Here is a 15,246-nt window from a genome sequence, read left to right as displayed (position 1 = left end):
CAGAGAGAAGGCTCGTGACATCGGTTTCCACAAATTGCGTTAAGTCACTAAACTGCGCCAGCAGTGTATAGTTAATGTTAAAGTGTTAAGAGCATAGTATGCCAAAATGTGTAGGGATGTACTTTTTTTTCTATCCTATTGACTTGATCTCTTATCAGCATGTCTTCATACTTTGCCCTCGGTTCCACCGGTCTATGCGGGAACTTCTTCGTCAACATTGCGGCCAATTCGGCGAATGTGGCTCGCATTTATACTGTCAGCCGTCGTGAACCAAAAGTCACGACGGACAGTTCCAAGCTCGTTGCCACTGTGGAGCCTGACACCGAGAAATGGCCTGCTTTGATCAAGAATCTCGAGATTCCCGAGCATTCCACATACTATTCCTCGTTTGGAACCACCAGAAAGGCTGCAGGCGGTGCTGAGAACTTCATAAAGATTGACGAAGGCATCAATGTTGCTGCTGCCACCGCTGCAAAGGAATCTGGCAAATTCGACACTGCCGTGCTGGTGTCCAGTATTGGTGCCAACTCGTCCTCACACTTCCTGTATATGGCCACCAAGGGCCGCATTGAGGAGAAGATCAAGGAATTGAAGTTCAAACGCACAATTATTTTGAGACCCGGTTTGCTACTCGGAGAAAGAGAGCATGCACATAGCTTGTTCGAGAGCGCCTCCAGAAAGGTCGGGGGATTTTTGAGAGGCACAATGTTGGAAGGGCTTTTCGCACATCCGATTCAGGGCGAAGAAGTCGCAAAGGTCGCTTTTTACTTGAGTCAGCAACCGATCGAGAAGGACAATGAGGTGCTTGTTGTTGACAGCAAAGAGATGCTCAAGATTGTTAGGGATAACGGATTATAATTGGAAGTCAATGATTAATACAGGCTCAAGTTCATTAGAGCTACCAGGAAATTTCTACATTTAAATAAAATCAAAAATTAATATCCAATTAATATATCGATAATCGATACCTAGTATATGTATCGACATCCGCAGATCACGCCGTACAAAAGCTCCTTCGAGTTTGAGCAGCTGAAGAAGTGGTTCTATAGCGCTGATCCAAATCTGAGAGCACGAGCAGTGCAAAAGGTAGCCGCTTACGCTACCAAAGGAAGTCTTCCTCATTCACTAGAGTCCACCTCGCTGCTTACCAGTGCGGCCTTGCTGGATGAGCAATTGAGCAGTACTAATGACGACCCCATGCCTATCAGACTGAGCTACGCGATGTCTCTGATCAAGTTCTGCAACGGTCTTTTGGACCCTATCCAGAAATCTACCTATGCTATGAGTCTCAATAGACTAGCAGAGATACTGCAGCTTCCGACACATTTTGTGGAGATCCGACACGCCGGGACTCATGAAATGCTGCCGTCACTAGAAATGCTCCGATTCAGCGCCCAGAGTGCTCTGGGATGGCTAGAGACTAATTACTGGAACGAAGTCGTTGAAAACACGTCTTCTGAGCCGCCCGAGGAGAAGACTGACCAGGAAATAGATGCTTTGACCGAAAGCTTCAAAAAGCTGCGAAAAATCCGCCGCGAAGACATCCACAAGGTGTACAAATTCGGAGACTCGACGGAAACGGGGTCAAAATACTGGCAAGCGATGAAGGTGCTGAAGAGCGTCAAACAAAACGTGCTATTGAACTTCATGGTGTACGAGAGCTGTTTGGTGCTCCGGACGCCGCTCAATGAAAAGAAAGTGAATGGCATCAGACTGCTTTACAAGCCGATCCTGGAAGAACTTGGCTACGACGTGGTGCTAGGCCTGTTCCAGACTTTTTTAGCTGCTGACACTAAGAATGAGCTCTTCTCGGAGCAGCGCACCCAATGGCTGCAGTACTTTCTCTCAAACAGCCTTACATTTAGCCAGAACTCCATCTACAGCAAGTTCGTCAACGTGCATTCCGTAGGAGTGATATTGGCCTTGCTAGCAAGGCATCCGCTGGAGTCAACAGTCACGCTTTTGGAAACTCTCAGTCAGCACAAACAGCTTCTGGAGCAAACAAAGCTTACAGCCAAAGTGAACGATCAAATAAAATTCATGCGCACATTCTATGTATCGGGCCTTTCGTCTCAACCAGCGCTGAAGAAACAAAAGTCTGAGTCGCTGTTTCTTTTCGAACAACATGAGCTTTGGGAGCCAAAACCTTTTGGACAACCTTGACGGTCAGTATGAGAACCGTGGCCTATCCTCTTTGGCTATTTCCAGCAGCCCGCGATGGGTGTACGTCTTTGAAAGACGACCCTTGATAACGAATTCGTCGACGAACTCTGCGCATGCTTGCTCTCCATACTGGCAGTGAACGAACCCGACTATATAGAGCAGAATGGTTGGTCTCGTTTTCTGTTCGAGCTTGACGACTTCCTGATCTTCAGATAATCTGTCCAGCCTGAACTCAGTCTCGAACGCTCGCAAAAACTGCTCTATAAATTCCGTGCGATTGTGCACGCTGGACATGCGGCGCAGATTTCTTGGGAAGTCAAACAGGTCGTCTGTAGGGGCAGCCTGTTCCGCTTTGAGCGCCTCGTTAAATAGATACATGTATGTCCTTTTTCTTAAGATGTGTCTCCCCAACATTTGTATATTTTCGAGATCTATGCGCACGTCGCTGCCACCTAGTCCATGGATTCGCGTCTTGAGACGAGCGTGCTCTCTGAAGTAAACGCAGTAGTATAGGAGATAATCGTCTAGCATGTACTCGGTAGGTATTATCTGACGCAATATTTTGATTCTCGACTCTGCTTTGCGCCTAAACTGCATATTATGGTGAAATTTGGTCCTCAGCGACGGCGCAGGCTGGCGAATCTGCAGAGCAAACGACGGCACAAGCGTTTGGTAGAACCGTCGAAGCATGAAAATAATTTATCCAGCTCTGGCTGTGCTAAAATATTTTTATTTTGCTCCAATGCCTCCTAAAGCTTCGTCTGCAAAGAAGAGTTCCAGCGAGAGCGAGCCAGCCAAGGCGAAGCCAGCCAAGCTTCCGTCGGAGTTTATTTTACGGCCGTCGAATGCAGAACTCAAAAACACGGCGGCAGTCTACGTTTCTCCCCAGATTCTCACTATCACGGGATGGTCTGCGGGCAGTTTTGTCAGAATCACAAGAGGACTGTCGGATGTCACTCTGTTGTTGCAAGCTTGGAAGCAGGAAGAAGAGGATATGTATGACCTGAACGTGATTTTGATGTCGCAGGAGTATTTGCAATTGACCCATTTCCTGCTCGGAGAAAGAGTGGAGCTGAAAAAAGCCTCCTCGCAACCAGCCTATGCTTCGGAAATCGTTGTGAATATCCACGACAGTACTGATGAGACACAAATACGATCGAAGCTTATAGAAATTGGCCTGGTATACGAAAACCTGACCACCTCTGACTTCCAAATAGCTCAGATAGCCAATGTGGATGCTGTGGCGGACTCGCTCGGTCAACTATCTTTGCAAGGCAAGAGCAAAAAGAGGACAATGAAGCCATTCTTGATACACCACAAGACCACCAAAGTTGTCTTTCACACCGTGGAGCAGCTACAGCCACCATCTGCCCCATACAGCTACTCAAAGATCGGTGGACTGCGCAAACAGATCGAGACTCTCAAACGAACCATAGACATACCCCTGTTCCGGCCTGATATATTCCAGCGGTTTGGGATCGACCCTCCGCGCGGAGTGCTTCTTCATGGAAGCTCAGGGACGGGCAAGTCTTTGCTGCTCAAGAGCGTTGCGTTTGAGTCGCAGGGATGTCATGTGATCCATATCAGCGGCCCGTCGATAGTGTCGAAGTATCTCGGTGGAACAGAAGAAAAACTGCGCGAGTACTTCAAAGAGGCCATGAAGTACCAGCCGGCCATTATTCTGATCGACGAAATTGACTCGCTCACGCCTAGTCGCAATAATGAGGACGTTTCTGAAGTCGACACTCGTGTGACTGCCACTCTTTTAATGGCTATGGACAGCATTGACGGGGCAGTTGTTGTGATTGGAGCCACTAACAGAATCAACTCCATTGATGCCAGTCTGAGACGGCCGGGCCGATTCGACCAGGAGATCGAGATTCCTATCCCCGATGCCGACAGCCGGTACGATATTCTTTCGACACAATTTTCAGCAATGAAGGGCCAACATGAACTTACAGACAGTCAAATAAGAGCCATCGCTAACACTACACACGGATATGTCGGGGCAGACCTGGTTTCCCTGTGCCGAGAGTCGATTCTCAAGTGCATCTCTCGTGGAATTTCCACCCACCACGAAGACCAAAAAGTCTCGTTTGCAGATGTTGAGGAGTCCAAGAGCGAGATTCAGCCGAGCGCTATGCGGGAGATTGTCTTGGAGATGCCCAAAGTGAGCTGGGACGATATCGGTGGTCAGGAAGTGCTGAAACGAAAGCTCAAAGAAATGGTCCAGCTTCCGCTGACGGCAGCCGACACGTTTAGACGACTGGGAATTTCTGCTCCAAAGGGTCTGCTTCTTTACGGTCCGCCAGGCTGTTCCAAGACTCTGACTGCTAAGGCTCTTGCGTCGGAATCGGGGCTGAATTTTCTGGCCATCAAGGGGCCGGAGGTGTTCAACAAGTACGTTGGTGAGTCGGAGAGAAAAATTAGAGAGATCTTCCACAAGGCCAGGACGTCTGCTCCGTCAATTATCTTCATTGACGAGATCGATGCCCTGGCAACAAACAGAGACAGTGAGGACGCAGGAAACGTTTCTAGGCAGGTTTTGAACTCGATGCTGAACGAGATAGACGGCGTGGAAGAGCTCAAAGGCGTGATAATTATTGGTGCTACCAACAGGCCAGACTCGATCGATCCTGCCCTTTTGCGTCCTGGACGGCTCGACAGGCACGTCTATGTTGCGCCTCCCGATAGACATGCTCGAAAGCAGATCTTGGAGAAGAATACGCTCCATTTCAACCTTCCAAATCGGGTGCTGCTGATAGAGAAGCTGAGCGACATGACTGAGGGATTCTCAGGGTCTGAGACCGTATTGCTGTGCCAAGAGGCCGGTCTAGCAGCGGTTATGGAAGACCACGATTGCCAGCAGGTGGAAGAGCGCCATTTCTTGACTGCTTTAAACGACATTAGCAAAAACATCACCCCAGAAATGCTCGAGTACTACAGAGAGTTTGGAGAAAAATATAGGGCTGTGTAAAGAAAAAACTAAGCACTCTTAAAACCAACCATGTCGATGAACGTTAACAAGGCCTTGACCATGACCGTGTTTGCAGCCGCCGGAGTTTACATGGGAATGAAATTTTTCGAACCGATAGTCATTGAGCAGCTTCGCAAGGACGGAAATCTGCGTACGGATATAGAGGTTCCCCAGTACGACGAAGAGGGCAACAAGCTTCTGGATCGTGGCAAGCAGGTGACCTGGGAGGCGATCCGCCGGGAGGGGCAGGAAGAACAGCAACTCGCAGACAGCTCAGTCTCGAAGCCGGTGAATTAAATGGCATTTTTGCTATCTTTCTGCCGCAGCTAATGGTGGTGCTTTACTTCTTCAGTCTTCTGACATAAGCAAAAATTTTTTAAAAATATGGGTAAGCTCAAGAAGAGATCGAGAAGTGCCAAACTGGCTGCCCAGCGCAAGCCTGGGGCTTCCAAGGATGACAAGGAGTTTCAGAAAATTGCGCCGCTGCTGGATAAGCTCAAGTCGGATGCCATCAACGACCGTTCGATGGCTGTCGGAGCCATCAATACCTTATGCGATACTGACCCAGAGATCCGCAAAACGTTCCTGAAAAACGACCTTGTTCGCACTATTTTGACGAAGCTCGTGCACGACTCCAGCGATGAGGTTGTGGTCGAATCGTTTGGCCTTCTGCGGAACCTGATAATTGAGGAAGGGTATGATCTGAGCGTTTTTCTCTGGAGATCAGACATCTGGACCGTTCTCGAGAATGCTTTCAAGAAGGCGAGCGTTTCCATCGAGCACGTGAATGACGACAAGGTTTCTGCCGAACAACGCCGCTTGCTTTTTGACTACATTGAGAATATCATTGCTTGTCTGGGCTCTCTTTGCCTTGAGATCTCCACAGAGATGTTTCATTCTGACGTCCTCCCGAAACTTGTTTCGAACGACATACTAAAGTTCATCATTGTTCTTATCGAGCGCAATTATATGACGAAATTGACGTTGTCAGCTCTGGAGTTCCTCTACGATCTGTCTACGATCTCTGCACCATTTATCGAAGCGTTTTCCCAGGACGAAAATATCAAACAAATTCTTTCGGGGCTCAAGTTGTCTAACGATCTGTCTGAGGTGTACCTTATTGGATTGCATTTCCAAACTCTGGAGTTTTCAAACGGGCTTGACGACAACCAGACCATACAGATCACCGATAGCTTGCTTGCTGTGGCCAATAAGGTAGCAGAGGCGAACTCCCGGGATGAGAGCAGTCTAAAGGTCTACGAGCTGGTCCTTGACATTTTCGCCACCATTGTTGAAATCAAGGGCCAGGAAGAGCCTGTTAGTACCAAGATATCAGGTATGATCGAGTCGCACGTGGTTCCTTTCCTTAGAGCTGTTTTCGAGTTCAGCAGCGTCAAAGTTTTGCTTTGCTTGACCAATATCTTGTGTTTTTACAGGAATGAGACACCAGAGAGTGTTGATGAGCTCGTCAATTTCGTCAGACCAGCCGTGTTGCAGCAACTTTCGCAGAGACTCGGGGAGCCAGATTTGGAAACCATCAATCTGTATCTCGGATATTTGGCGGTGTCCTCCGAAACCTCGTCTGTAGACGAGCTTAAACCGCTTGCAGAGGTGCTGTTGAAATTTGCCATGCAACTGGGGGAAATCACTCCCGTTTCGGCCCAGATCATAGGCCATCTGTTGCATATTTTGACCAAAATTGGCAAGCATTGCAACGATTTGGAGCTGACTACTAATATCACCAAGCTTATTGTGGACAAGAATTTCGTGGAGCCTATATCATACTACAACTCGACCAGGCTGGGAGACTTGCGCAAGAAACATCGGTATCTGATCGAAATGGTGCTTCTCGATTCGATAAATTCCATATTTGATCTTTTCGACGACGACTATCCATACAACAAGCCTATTTACCACGAAGGTGGACTTCACCAAGTCCTGAAGGACAATTTGCCTCATTACAAGAAGATATACAAGGCCATAGACAAAAACAGCGAGCCTCAACTCAAAGCTTTATCCGAAGAAGCATTTCAGAATCTGGAGAGATTTATTCAGTACAAAGAGGGCGAGGTTATATAGATATTTAATGACATCGTACTGTCAGTATTAGTGCCCATGAATTTAGATGACTATAGCTTAATCATTTATCTGGATTGGCATACCGTTTGGTCTGCTCCCTGATTTTTTTCTCGTACGCGACACGGTCCTTGGTGTAGAGTCTCCAGGCAGGTTCCTGGGCAGGAGAATCTGGATTTGGCGTATTAAGTAGTTCCTGGACGCCCAGCAGTATTTGCTTCAGGGAAATGGCTGGCCGCCAGTCTTGTTCTTCGTTCAGTATCGACAGACACACTGTGCCCGACGGATAGACATTTGGATGATAAAACCCGGCAGGAAACTTCACTTTAGGAGGCTTGGCAGGGTACTCTTCAGGGAATATGATGGTTAGCGGGTAAGTGGCGTTGTCCCACAATGTATTTGATTTTCCAGGGATTCCAGCCGTCCAGTTGAGCAGATCTAGAGATCCGTCAGGAGCCTTCATGGGCTTGGCGTAAAAACCAAACGGATGGTCTTTTCTCCAGTTTTTTCTGTGGTTAGCTGCACGGAACAAATGTACTTACCTTTCCTGTTGTATGCGCTCAGTTCGGAGGTTTCTTTCAGCCATGCTTATTATTTTACTTTATTTATTTTCTACTTGGCAGTGTAAAAAAATGGTCTGTCATTTAAAGCACTGCTCGTCGATCTATTCGGGCAAGATTAAGTCTACGTTCGAGAGCCCACACAAAGCATAAATGAGCGAGAAAAAATCCGAAGTACATTACTCAGACGACGATCTGGACGACCTGGACGACCTGCTTGATGACTTCGACGATGAGATTTTGAGCAAGCCGCCTGGAGCAACGCTGAAGCAAGATCAAGAACACACTACCACGCAGGACGAAGAGCCCAATTTGGACGATAAAGAGCTGTTCGGCAAACTGCTCAAGGAAATAGGTGTTCAGGATCCCGATCTCTCGAAGAACCTCGGTGGTTTTTTGGACGATATTGGTAAACAGAATAGCGGGTCGTCTTCACCTCGGCCGGCCACAAGGAATAATTTCCAGGACGTGATTTCGGAAACGATTAACCGACTCAAGGAAAGCGGAGAGCAAGTAGACAAATCCATAAAGGAAGAGGACGGAAACGACGAGCTGATTACGAGTTTGCTCAAGTCGCTTGATCTCAATTTGGACCTAAAAGGATTAGAGGGGCAAAATGGTGGAGTCGAAGATGTTGGCAATTTGCTGGTCGAGATGCTGGACAAACTGTCGTCCAAAAATGTCCTATACGAGCCATTAAACGACCTGTACCAGAAGTTCCCCGCCTGGCTGGAAAACCCCGAAAATCAACAGGACGGGAACTATACGAAGTACCAGCAACAATACGCCGTGATCAAGCAAATAATCAGCACATTCGACCTCCCCGACCACGAGGATAAAAAGAACAAAGAGATTATCAGCTCCAAGTTGGAGGAATTGCAAGAATTAGGAATGCCCCCAAAGGAATTACTCAATGACGACCTGAAGTTTTTGAACTTTGGAGGAAACTCCGAACTCGAGCTGGACGACAATGATATCCCGGAGGATATCAACAAAGAACTGGAAGATACATGCAAACAAACGTAGTCTTGAAAAGTTTCTAAACCTTTAGAAACATCCCAAGACTATTGCAAGCGTCATTAGGACAAATCAGACATCCAAGGAAGTTAGGGCGGTCACGAATGCACCAGGAGAGATTTTTGGGTTCGCCCCTCCTGTGGGTGTGCATCTACCGAGGAAACTGCGAATGTTTATGGTAACTTTTCATCATTATGTCCCAATGACGCCTGCAATAGAATGGTGCGTTGCATCAAATGGCGGACTTTCCAAGCACATAAGACTTGATCATAAACTGCTGGTCAGAAATGTAAATTACTGGCAAGTAAAAAGCTCCACTAATACTCGCAAAAGCGAGTAAGAGTAACGGGAAAGAAAAATGAATCGCTTGCAAAAGCGGCCCTTATTCAAACCCTGGAGCGTTTCTAAACCCTGTCGTCATCGTCGCAATAGGATTGGGAAAGAAGAACTCAGTTTTCATCACTAAGCAGTCATGATAGTCTCATACCATTTGATGCAACTCTTCTACTGAAGAAACACTTTGCAAGAAAATATTTCACGAATTTTTTTTTCTTTTATAGCTAGGTTTTTTCCTTCTAGATCTTTCGTTATGTAGCCCTGGTGCGGCACCGGGTAAGTCAATCAAAGGAAAGCCGGATCTCCTTGAATCTCTCGTCGATCGCCCGCTGTTCGTTCATGTACTTCAACGTGCGATCAAAGTGCTTGTACGTCGCCTCAAGGCTGGACTTATCGGTAGCAGGCTCCTTGCTTGCGGTCTTGAAGTTGCTATCAATCAGTTCAATCAGTCCGTTGAGATACTTCACAGTAACCATGTCGTTACCGTGAATGAAGTAGTATAGTGACTGGTTGAGGATCTCAATGAATAGCTCTAAGGAGGCCCTAGCGTCCAGAATGTTGTCCGCCACACGAAGCGCTTTTTGGAGACACTCGAGAACTCTTTTCTCGTCCTTTTTCAAGGAAATGTGCGATATTGTAGACTCGTCCACTTCCTGCGTCACCCACCAAAGATGTGAAGCAAGATAGACGGCCCGGCATTGGTCTGTTTTCTTCAACAGCTTGGATCCGTAAAGAGCACACTTGGTGATTAGTTTGTCGAAGTTGTCCATGTTGAGCTCGATCATCCTAGTGGACTCCATCAATTTGTTGATGATTGTGATGAGACTCTGGTACTGAGCACGTGAATCCACAAGGCTCTGTTCGTAAAGCACAAAGGATTCGATGAAGAAGTCGTACGATATGTCCACCAGCGACACTTCATCCGCAAGTTGTGCGGTCACCAAATTGAGGTTTAATCTCAGGCTCGGATTGATATTTAACTCATTCATCTCGCTGATAATACCCGTTATGAACTGGAAGAAGTGAGACACTTTAGCTCTGTCCTCTCTGGTTTCGATCTTCTTCAACAAATGAAGCTTTCTCACAAGTTTGAGAACAATAAACACAAGTGTAGGATAAGTGTACTTCACTTTCGATTTCCCCAGACTTAGGTATTTCTTCGACTCTCCGAGCAGCTCAAAGTGCTTGTACGGATCAATGTTATAGATCAAATGCAAGAACTTGGCCAGCTTCTCTTGCTGGAGAGTGACTTCAAGTGAGTCTTGTGCTTCATCCGGTGACGAGTCCAGCCCAAAGATGGCCTGTTTTTGTGCTGTATTTTGAGTCAGACCCAGATCTTTGGCAGTCGGGTCGTCGTCAGCGGTGACCAGGTTCTTCAGAATTTCCAGAATCTTGTTGACCTCTTCCTCGGTCGTTAACTTGACATCATTTACCAGCAAGCAGTCAATGATATCGAGACTGGCCGATTTTCTCACCACTGGCTTCTGCAATGCGAAAAAGTCCAGATAACTGGAATCGAGTTTGAGTATAGACTTGATGCTAGAGTATCCTGACATTGGCACAAGAAGAAGAGACTTCCAATGGCTTTGTGCCGAAGTCTCGCTTGTCCCCGCTTCCTTGAATTTTTCGGCAGCATATTTGTAAACGCAGTTGACGTTGTCAAAGTTTTCAGGATAGTATGTAATGGAAAGACGACAAATTCCTTCTAGTATCACACAGAAATCCTCACTTGACAGGTCAGGTTTAAGCTCATTCAGCTTATTGATGAAATCAATAAATTTATCAAAAATGTCTGTGAGATTTAAGTCTTTGAACTGCTCAAAGAAGTCGCCGTCGGACTCCCGCTGTTTGAAATCAATCAGCCTATCAATCAAAGTGATGAGAATAGTTTTCAGGCTTACCTGATCATTCAAGCTCAGCGTGGCGTTGAAGAAATTCTCCAGAGTGGCCAGATGGAATTCGTCGGGAAAAACCTGAATTATGACATCCAACAGATACTCTTGTGCAATAACGTCTCGGCATTGAATGATTTGCTCCAGAAGCAGTGGCAAAATGTGTTCTTTGTAGTACGTCTTGTCAATGTTTTCCAATTGAGACAGACGCACCAGGTTCGAGCCCACCAAAATCTGAAGCTCTTTGCGCTCCATCGTTCTTTTATTGCGCTCAGAGGAATGTCCCTGATGTTGCAGTCTCACCCAGAGCTTGTTCATTTCCACAAAATTCGTGATGATAAACTGAATCGAGTCGTTGAGATCGCCAGTGGACTCCTCCTTGTCGGAAACAAACTTGGTAGGCAGTAAATCCTTAGTCCTCTGCGAAAGATAGTAGCGTAGAAACAAGCCACGAATTGGATGCTGCACACCACGACACATCTCCATCATGTCCTTCATTATCTCCCTTAGCGGAGCATCCGGGATCGACATATACACTGTTCCCACGGTAATCATCAAATACAACCTGGGTATAATATTGCCAGCATATTGCACCAACTCGTACAAATCTGCCAGGTGATTGTTTGGATGGTTAATTTTCAGATGCTCGGCCAGGATCTCCAGCCCATCAAACACCATGATGTACAGTTCGTAGTACTGCTTTGGAGAAAGCACGCCAGTCCGCAACTCGTTGAGAAATGTCGAAGCATGCTTGAGGGCGTCCATGAACTTGTTCTTGGTGGCCAGACACTTTTTCATGAGCGCGACCTGCTGACGGATCACGGTCGTGGCATCCTCGAGCGCTTTCTGCTGCTCCTGAAGGCTCATTGCCACATTCTTCGCAACCATTACGGATTGCACTTAAATTATTTTGTCTACTTCCTATCGCTTTTAAGCGCATTTTACAGTAGCTCCACTATATCTGGTGTACAGATGAAACTGTATTTTTTCACCCTTATTTTGGAGTCGTTCTGACGAAGTGCGTAGGGCACAGGTGGCGCTCCGGGTTCTTGATCAAGTACTGCTGGTGGTACTCTTCGGCGTCCCAGAACGTTTTGATTGGTTCGATGGTTGTCACAATCTTGTCATTGGGGTACCATTTTTTCTGCGCGTATTCCAGAGCTTCCCTGGCTATTTTTTCTTGCTCTTCGCTATGAGTGAAGATGGCAGAACGGTACTGGGTGCCGATATCTGGGCCCTGGGCGTTAACTGTAGTTGGATCGTGCATCACAAAGAAGAAGTCCACTAGAGTCCTGTACGACACTTTGGAAGGCTCAAAGGAAACTTGTAAAGTCTCTGCATGGTTAGTGGAGCCAGTGCAAACCAGCTTGTAGTCCGGGTTTGAGGCAGTTCCGTTGGCGTAACCAACCTTGGTATCAATGATCTGGTCTTTGAAATGTTTCTTGTAGAGATACTCGACACCCCAGAAACAGCCGGCAGCAACGCTTAAAACCTGGCTGGAAGGCGTGGTCTTCAGAGTCTTTGAGATGGCGGACATTATGGAAAAAAACTGACAAAATAATTTAGGCTCGGATATTTATTATGAGTTCAGTCAGAACTTATACTGCCTACGCATTTGAGACTTTATACTCGAGGTTGCACAACACGGACCCAATTCCGTTCTCCAAGTTGAAGCTTGCTCTGGAAAACGACTCAACTGTGGTGACCGAAAAGTGCCCCTTATTTGTTACGTGGAACATAAAGCAGGGAAAAGATAAGGTTCTGCGTGGATGCATTGGAAACTTTAGCGATCTAACGCTGCCAGCTGGCGTGCGCGAGTACGCCCTAATTGCTGCTTTAGAGGATCCAAGATTTGAGCCCATAACTCTTCGTGAATTGCCAAAGCTCTCGTGCTCTGTGACGCTGCTCAAAAACTTCGAGACTGGAAAAGATGCTCTTGACTGGGAATTGGGCAAACACGGAATCAGGATCTTGATCAATGGCAAAAAGTCTGCTACATTTTTGCCCGAGGTTGCTCCAGAGCAAGGATGGACGAAAGAGGAGACGTTGCAGCACCTTGTTCAGAAAGCCGGCTACTATCAGACCAGCTGGAAAGAGGCCGATATAGAGCTTACTCGGTACGAAGGGATCAAGGAGTCTCTGGATTATGACACGTTTATGAGTTTACGGGAGAAATTGCAATGATCAGTTGGTTATAAATTTGGCAGGTGCTATTGGCTTCTTTTCGTTTGATTACTGGTGCACGGTTGATACTGAAAAAAAAATTTTTAGAAAAATATAAAATTTTTTATCTAGGATAAGAGCCTCATAGAAAAACATGTCTGACGAAGTAAGTATAGCGAGCTGTCTCGTTAAAGCCATGAAGCTAACCTAATAGGTCATTTGGCAGGTTATCAACCAGCAGTTCTGTGCATTCAAGATCAAAACGACCAAAGATCAGAACTTTTGCAGAAACGAATATAATGTTAGCGGCTTGTGCAACCGTCAATCATGCCCGCTCGCGAATGCGCGATACGCAACCGTGAAGAACGTGGATGGGAAGCTGTATTTATACATTAAGACTGCAGAGAGAGCGCACACACCAAAGTACCTATGGGAAAGAATCAAGCTGAGCAAGGACTACAAAAAGGCATTGAAGCAAGTGGATGACCATTTACTCTACTGGAACAAGTTCCTTATACACAAATGCAAGCAGAGACTCACCCGGCTGACGCAAGTTGCTATCACAGAAAGAAGATTGGCTCTTCGAGAGGACGAGAGACACTATGTTGGAGTGAAGCCAAAAGTGAAACGAAGAGAACAAACGAGAGAGCGCAAGGCGTTGGCTGCTGCACGTATCGAGAAGGCAATTGAGAAGGAATTGCTTGAACGTCTAAAGTCCGGTGCATACGGTGACCAGCCTCTGAATGTCGATTCCAAGATATGGAAGAAGGTGCTAGGCAAGGTTGAAGAGCACGAGGAGGAAGAGTCTGATTTCGACTCGAACGACGAAATCGAGCTCGAGACCGACGAGGAGGACGAATCGGACGTTGGAGAGGTGGAATACGTCGAGGCCGAGGACGACGAGGACGAGATGGTCGACATGGAGGATCTGCAGAAATGGTTGCAAGATGGCTCGGACGCGTCGTCGAGCGATTCGGAGGACGAGGATGAGGATCGGGACGAGCCTCAGAAAAAGAGAAAGAGGCCTCGCATTGAGATCGAGTACGAGGAGGAACCTATGACCAATATAGCGGCATGAACAGTATAGTAAGAAGATGGCATAATAGAAGGATCGATCTGGAGTGCTAATAAATATTTTGGCCAATTTTTTTTTTTCTCCGACGCGTATGGAGACCAGTCTCTTTGAAAATCTCCGACTTCCGTCGGTTCCGCTTCCAGTAAGCAACGCAACCCATACATATCAGTCGCCTGTGCCGACGAAAGTGCTCGAGTCGCCCGACGAGCCGGTGATCTTGGGAGTTGACGAGGCGGGAAGAGGCCCTGTTTTGGGACCTATGGTTTATGGAATCGCGTACTGTTTGAAAGAATATACCAGTGATCTTAAGTCTGTGTATGGATTTGCAGACTCCAAGACCCTCACAGTGGAACGAAGAGACCAGCTGATGAAATCCATCATCGAGCCAGACGGAGACCTGTGTCAGAACGTGGGATGGGCCACCACCACAATGACCGCGCGAGACATTTCGAGCGAAATGCTCAAGCCAAGGCTAATTGGCAATATTAACCTCAACGAGCAAGCGCACGAGGCGACGATCAAGCTGATTCAGGGGGTTCTAGACCAGCAAGTCAATTTGAAAGAAGTTTACGTGGACACTGTTGGGCCTCCAGACTCGTACCAGCGCAAACTAAGCAGCAGATTCCCTGGTGTCAAAGTGACGGTGACCAAAAAGGCCGACAGTTTGTTCCCTATCGTGTCGACCGCGTCCATTGTGGCCAAAGTGACCAGAGACTGCAGTTTATACCATCTGGCCGACGGAACAGACTGGGGGTCCGGGTACCCCTCCGACCCACGCACGTCGCAATGGCTCAACTCGAACGTGCATCCCGTGTTTGGCTGGAACTCCATGGTGCGCTTTTCATGGCAAACCTCGCGCGACGCTCTGGTCAAAAGCGGTGCTGTTCCGATGGTGTGGGAGGACGAATTGCAGGCAAGCGACGATTTCGCCAACGTCGCCAGTATGATGAGCAAGCCTGCTGCTGGGAAGTCGTATTTTGTAAGCGA

At 47.2% G+C, this 15,246-nt stretch overlaps 13 protein-coding genes across 13 annotated transcripts; 9 read left to right on the top strand and 4 right to left on the bottom strand.

Moving 5' to 3' along the window:
• Positions 1-159: 159 nt before the first annotated feature.
• On the top strand, positions 160-858 carry KL911_002628 (uncharacterized protein; the record flags this gene model as incomplete). Its single annotated transcript, XM_043197718.1, has 1 exon — positions 160-858. The coding sequence occupies one exon, from the start codon at positions 160-162 to the stop codon at positions 856-858; it is 699 nt and encodes a 232-aa protein (XP_043054908.1).
• Positions 859-975: 117 nt separating this feature from the next.
• Positions 976-2,163, top strand: KL911_002627 (uncharacterized protein; the record flags this gene model as incomplete). The annotated part of the gene is made up of 1 exon (XM_043197717.1): positions 976-2,163. The coding sequence occupies one exon, from the start codon at positions 976-978 to the stop codon at positions 2,161-2,163; it is 1,188 nt and encodes a 395-aa protein (XP_043054907.1).
• A 3-nt stretch (positions 2,164-2,166) lies between these two features.
• KL911_002626 (uncharacterized protein) lies at positions 2,167-2,853 on the bottom strand (the record flags this gene model as incomplete). Its single annotated transcript, XM_043197716.1, has 1 exon — positions 2,167-2,853. One exon carries the CDS (start codon positions 2,851-2,853, stop codon positions 2,167-2,169), a length of 687 nt encoding a protein of 228 aa, XP_043054906.1.
• Positions 2,854-2,905: 52 nt separating this feature from the next.
• KL911_002625 (uncharacterized protein) lies at positions 2,906-5,140 on the top strand (the record flags this gene model as incomplete). Its single annotated transcript, XM_043197715.1, has 1 exon — positions 2,906-5,140. The coding sequence occupies one exon, from the start codon at positions 2,906-2,908 to the stop codon at positions 5,138-5,140; it is 2,235 nt and encodes a 744-aa protein (XP_043054905.1).
• A 30-nt stretch (positions 5,141-5,170) lies between these two features.
• KL911_002624 (uncharacterized protein) lies at positions 5,171-5,437 on the top strand (the record flags this gene model as incomplete). The annotated part of the gene is made up of 1 exon (XM_043197714.1): positions 5,171-5,437. One exon carries the CDS (start codon positions 5,171-5,173, stop codon positions 5,435-5,437), a length of 267 nt encoding a protein of 88 aa, XP_043054904.1.
• An 87-nt stretch (positions 5,438-5,524) lies between these two features.
• Positions 5,525-7,219, top strand: KL911_002623 (uncharacterized protein; the record flags this gene model as incomplete). The annotated part of the gene is made up of 1 exon (XM_043197713.1): positions 5,525-7,219. One exon carries the CDS (start codon positions 5,525-5,527, stop codon positions 7,217-7,219), a length of 1,695 nt encoding a protein of 564 aa, XP_043054903.1.
• A 61-nt stretch (positions 7,220-7,280) lies between these two features.
• KL911_002622 (uncharacterized protein) lies at positions 7,281-7,679 on the bottom strand (the record flags this gene model as incomplete). The annotated part of the gene is made up of 1 exon (XM_043197712.1): positions 7,281-7,679. One exon carries the CDS (start codon positions 7,677-7,679, stop codon positions 7,281-7,283), a length of 399 nt encoding a protein of 132 aa, XP_043054902.1.
• Positions 7,680-7,929: 250 nt separating this feature from the next.
• On the top strand, positions 7,930-8,802 carry KL911_002621 (uncharacterized protein; the record flags this gene model as incomplete). The annotated part of the gene is made up of 1 exon (XM_043197711.1): positions 7,930-8,802. One exon carries the CDS (start codon positions 7,930-7,932, stop codon positions 8,800-8,802), a length of 873 nt encoding a protein of 290 aa, XP_043054901.1.
• A 608-nt stretch (positions 8,803-9,410) lies between these two features.
• KL911_002620 (uncharacterized protein) lies at positions 9,411-11,909 on the bottom strand (the record flags this gene model as incomplete). The annotated part of the gene is made up of 1 exon (XM_043197710.1): positions 9,411-11,909. The coding sequence occupies one exon, from the start codon at positions 11,907-11,909 to the stop codon at positions 9,411-9,413; it is 2,499 nt and encodes an 832-aa protein (XP_043054900.1).
• Positions 11,910-12,015: 106 nt separating this feature from the next.
• KL911_002619 (uncharacterized protein) lies at positions 12,016-12,558 on the bottom strand (the record flags this gene model as incomplete). Its single annotated transcript, XM_043197708.1, has 1 exon — positions 12,016-12,558. One exon carries the CDS (start codon positions 12,556-12,558, stop codon positions 12,016-12,018), a length of 543 nt encoding a protein of 180 aa, XP_043054899.1.
• Positions 12,559-12,602: 44 nt separating this feature from the next.
• KL911_002618 (uncharacterized protein) lies at positions 12,603-13,205 on the top strand (the record flags this gene model as incomplete). The annotated part of the gene is made up of 1 exon (XM_043197707.1): positions 12,603-13,205. The coding sequence occupies one exon, from the start codon at positions 12,603-12,605 to the stop codon at positions 13,203-13,205; it is 603 nt and encodes a 200-aa protein (XP_043054898.1).
• A 133-nt stretch (positions 13,206-13,338) lies between these two features.
• KL911_002617 (uncharacterized protein) lies at positions 13,339-14,262 on the top strand (the record flags this gene model as incomplete). Its single annotated transcript, XM_043197706.1, has 2 exons — positions 13,339-13,350; positions 13,549-14,262. The coding sequence occupies 2 exons, from the start codon at positions 13,339-13,341 to the stop codon at positions 14,260-14,262; spliced, it is 726 nt and encodes a 241-aa protein (XP_043054897.1).
• Positions 14,263-14,350: 88 nt separating this feature from the next.
• Positions 14,351-15,242, top strand: KL911_002616 (uncharacterized protein; the record flags this gene model as incomplete). Its single annotated transcript, XM_043197705.1, has 2 exons — positions 14,351-15,153; positions 15,215-15,242. 2 exons carry the CDS (start codon positions 14,351-14,353, stop codon positions 15,240-15,242), a joined length of 831 nt encoding a protein of 276 aa, XP_043054896.1.
• Between the last annotated feature and the right edge of the window lie 4 nt (positions 15,243-15,246).

This window comes from Ogataea haglerorum (genome assembly GCF_019207285.1).
Source record: "Ogataea haglerorum isolate 81-453-3 chromosome Unknown 81-453-3_NODE_6_length_583072_cov_95.821986, whole genome shotgun sequence".
Taxonomy (NCBI): domain Eukaryota; kingdom Fungi; phylum Ascomycota; class Pichiomycetes; order Pichiales; family Pichiaceae; genus Ogataea; species Ogataea haglerorum.
This window is presented reverse-complemented; position numbering and strand designations above follow the sequence as displayed.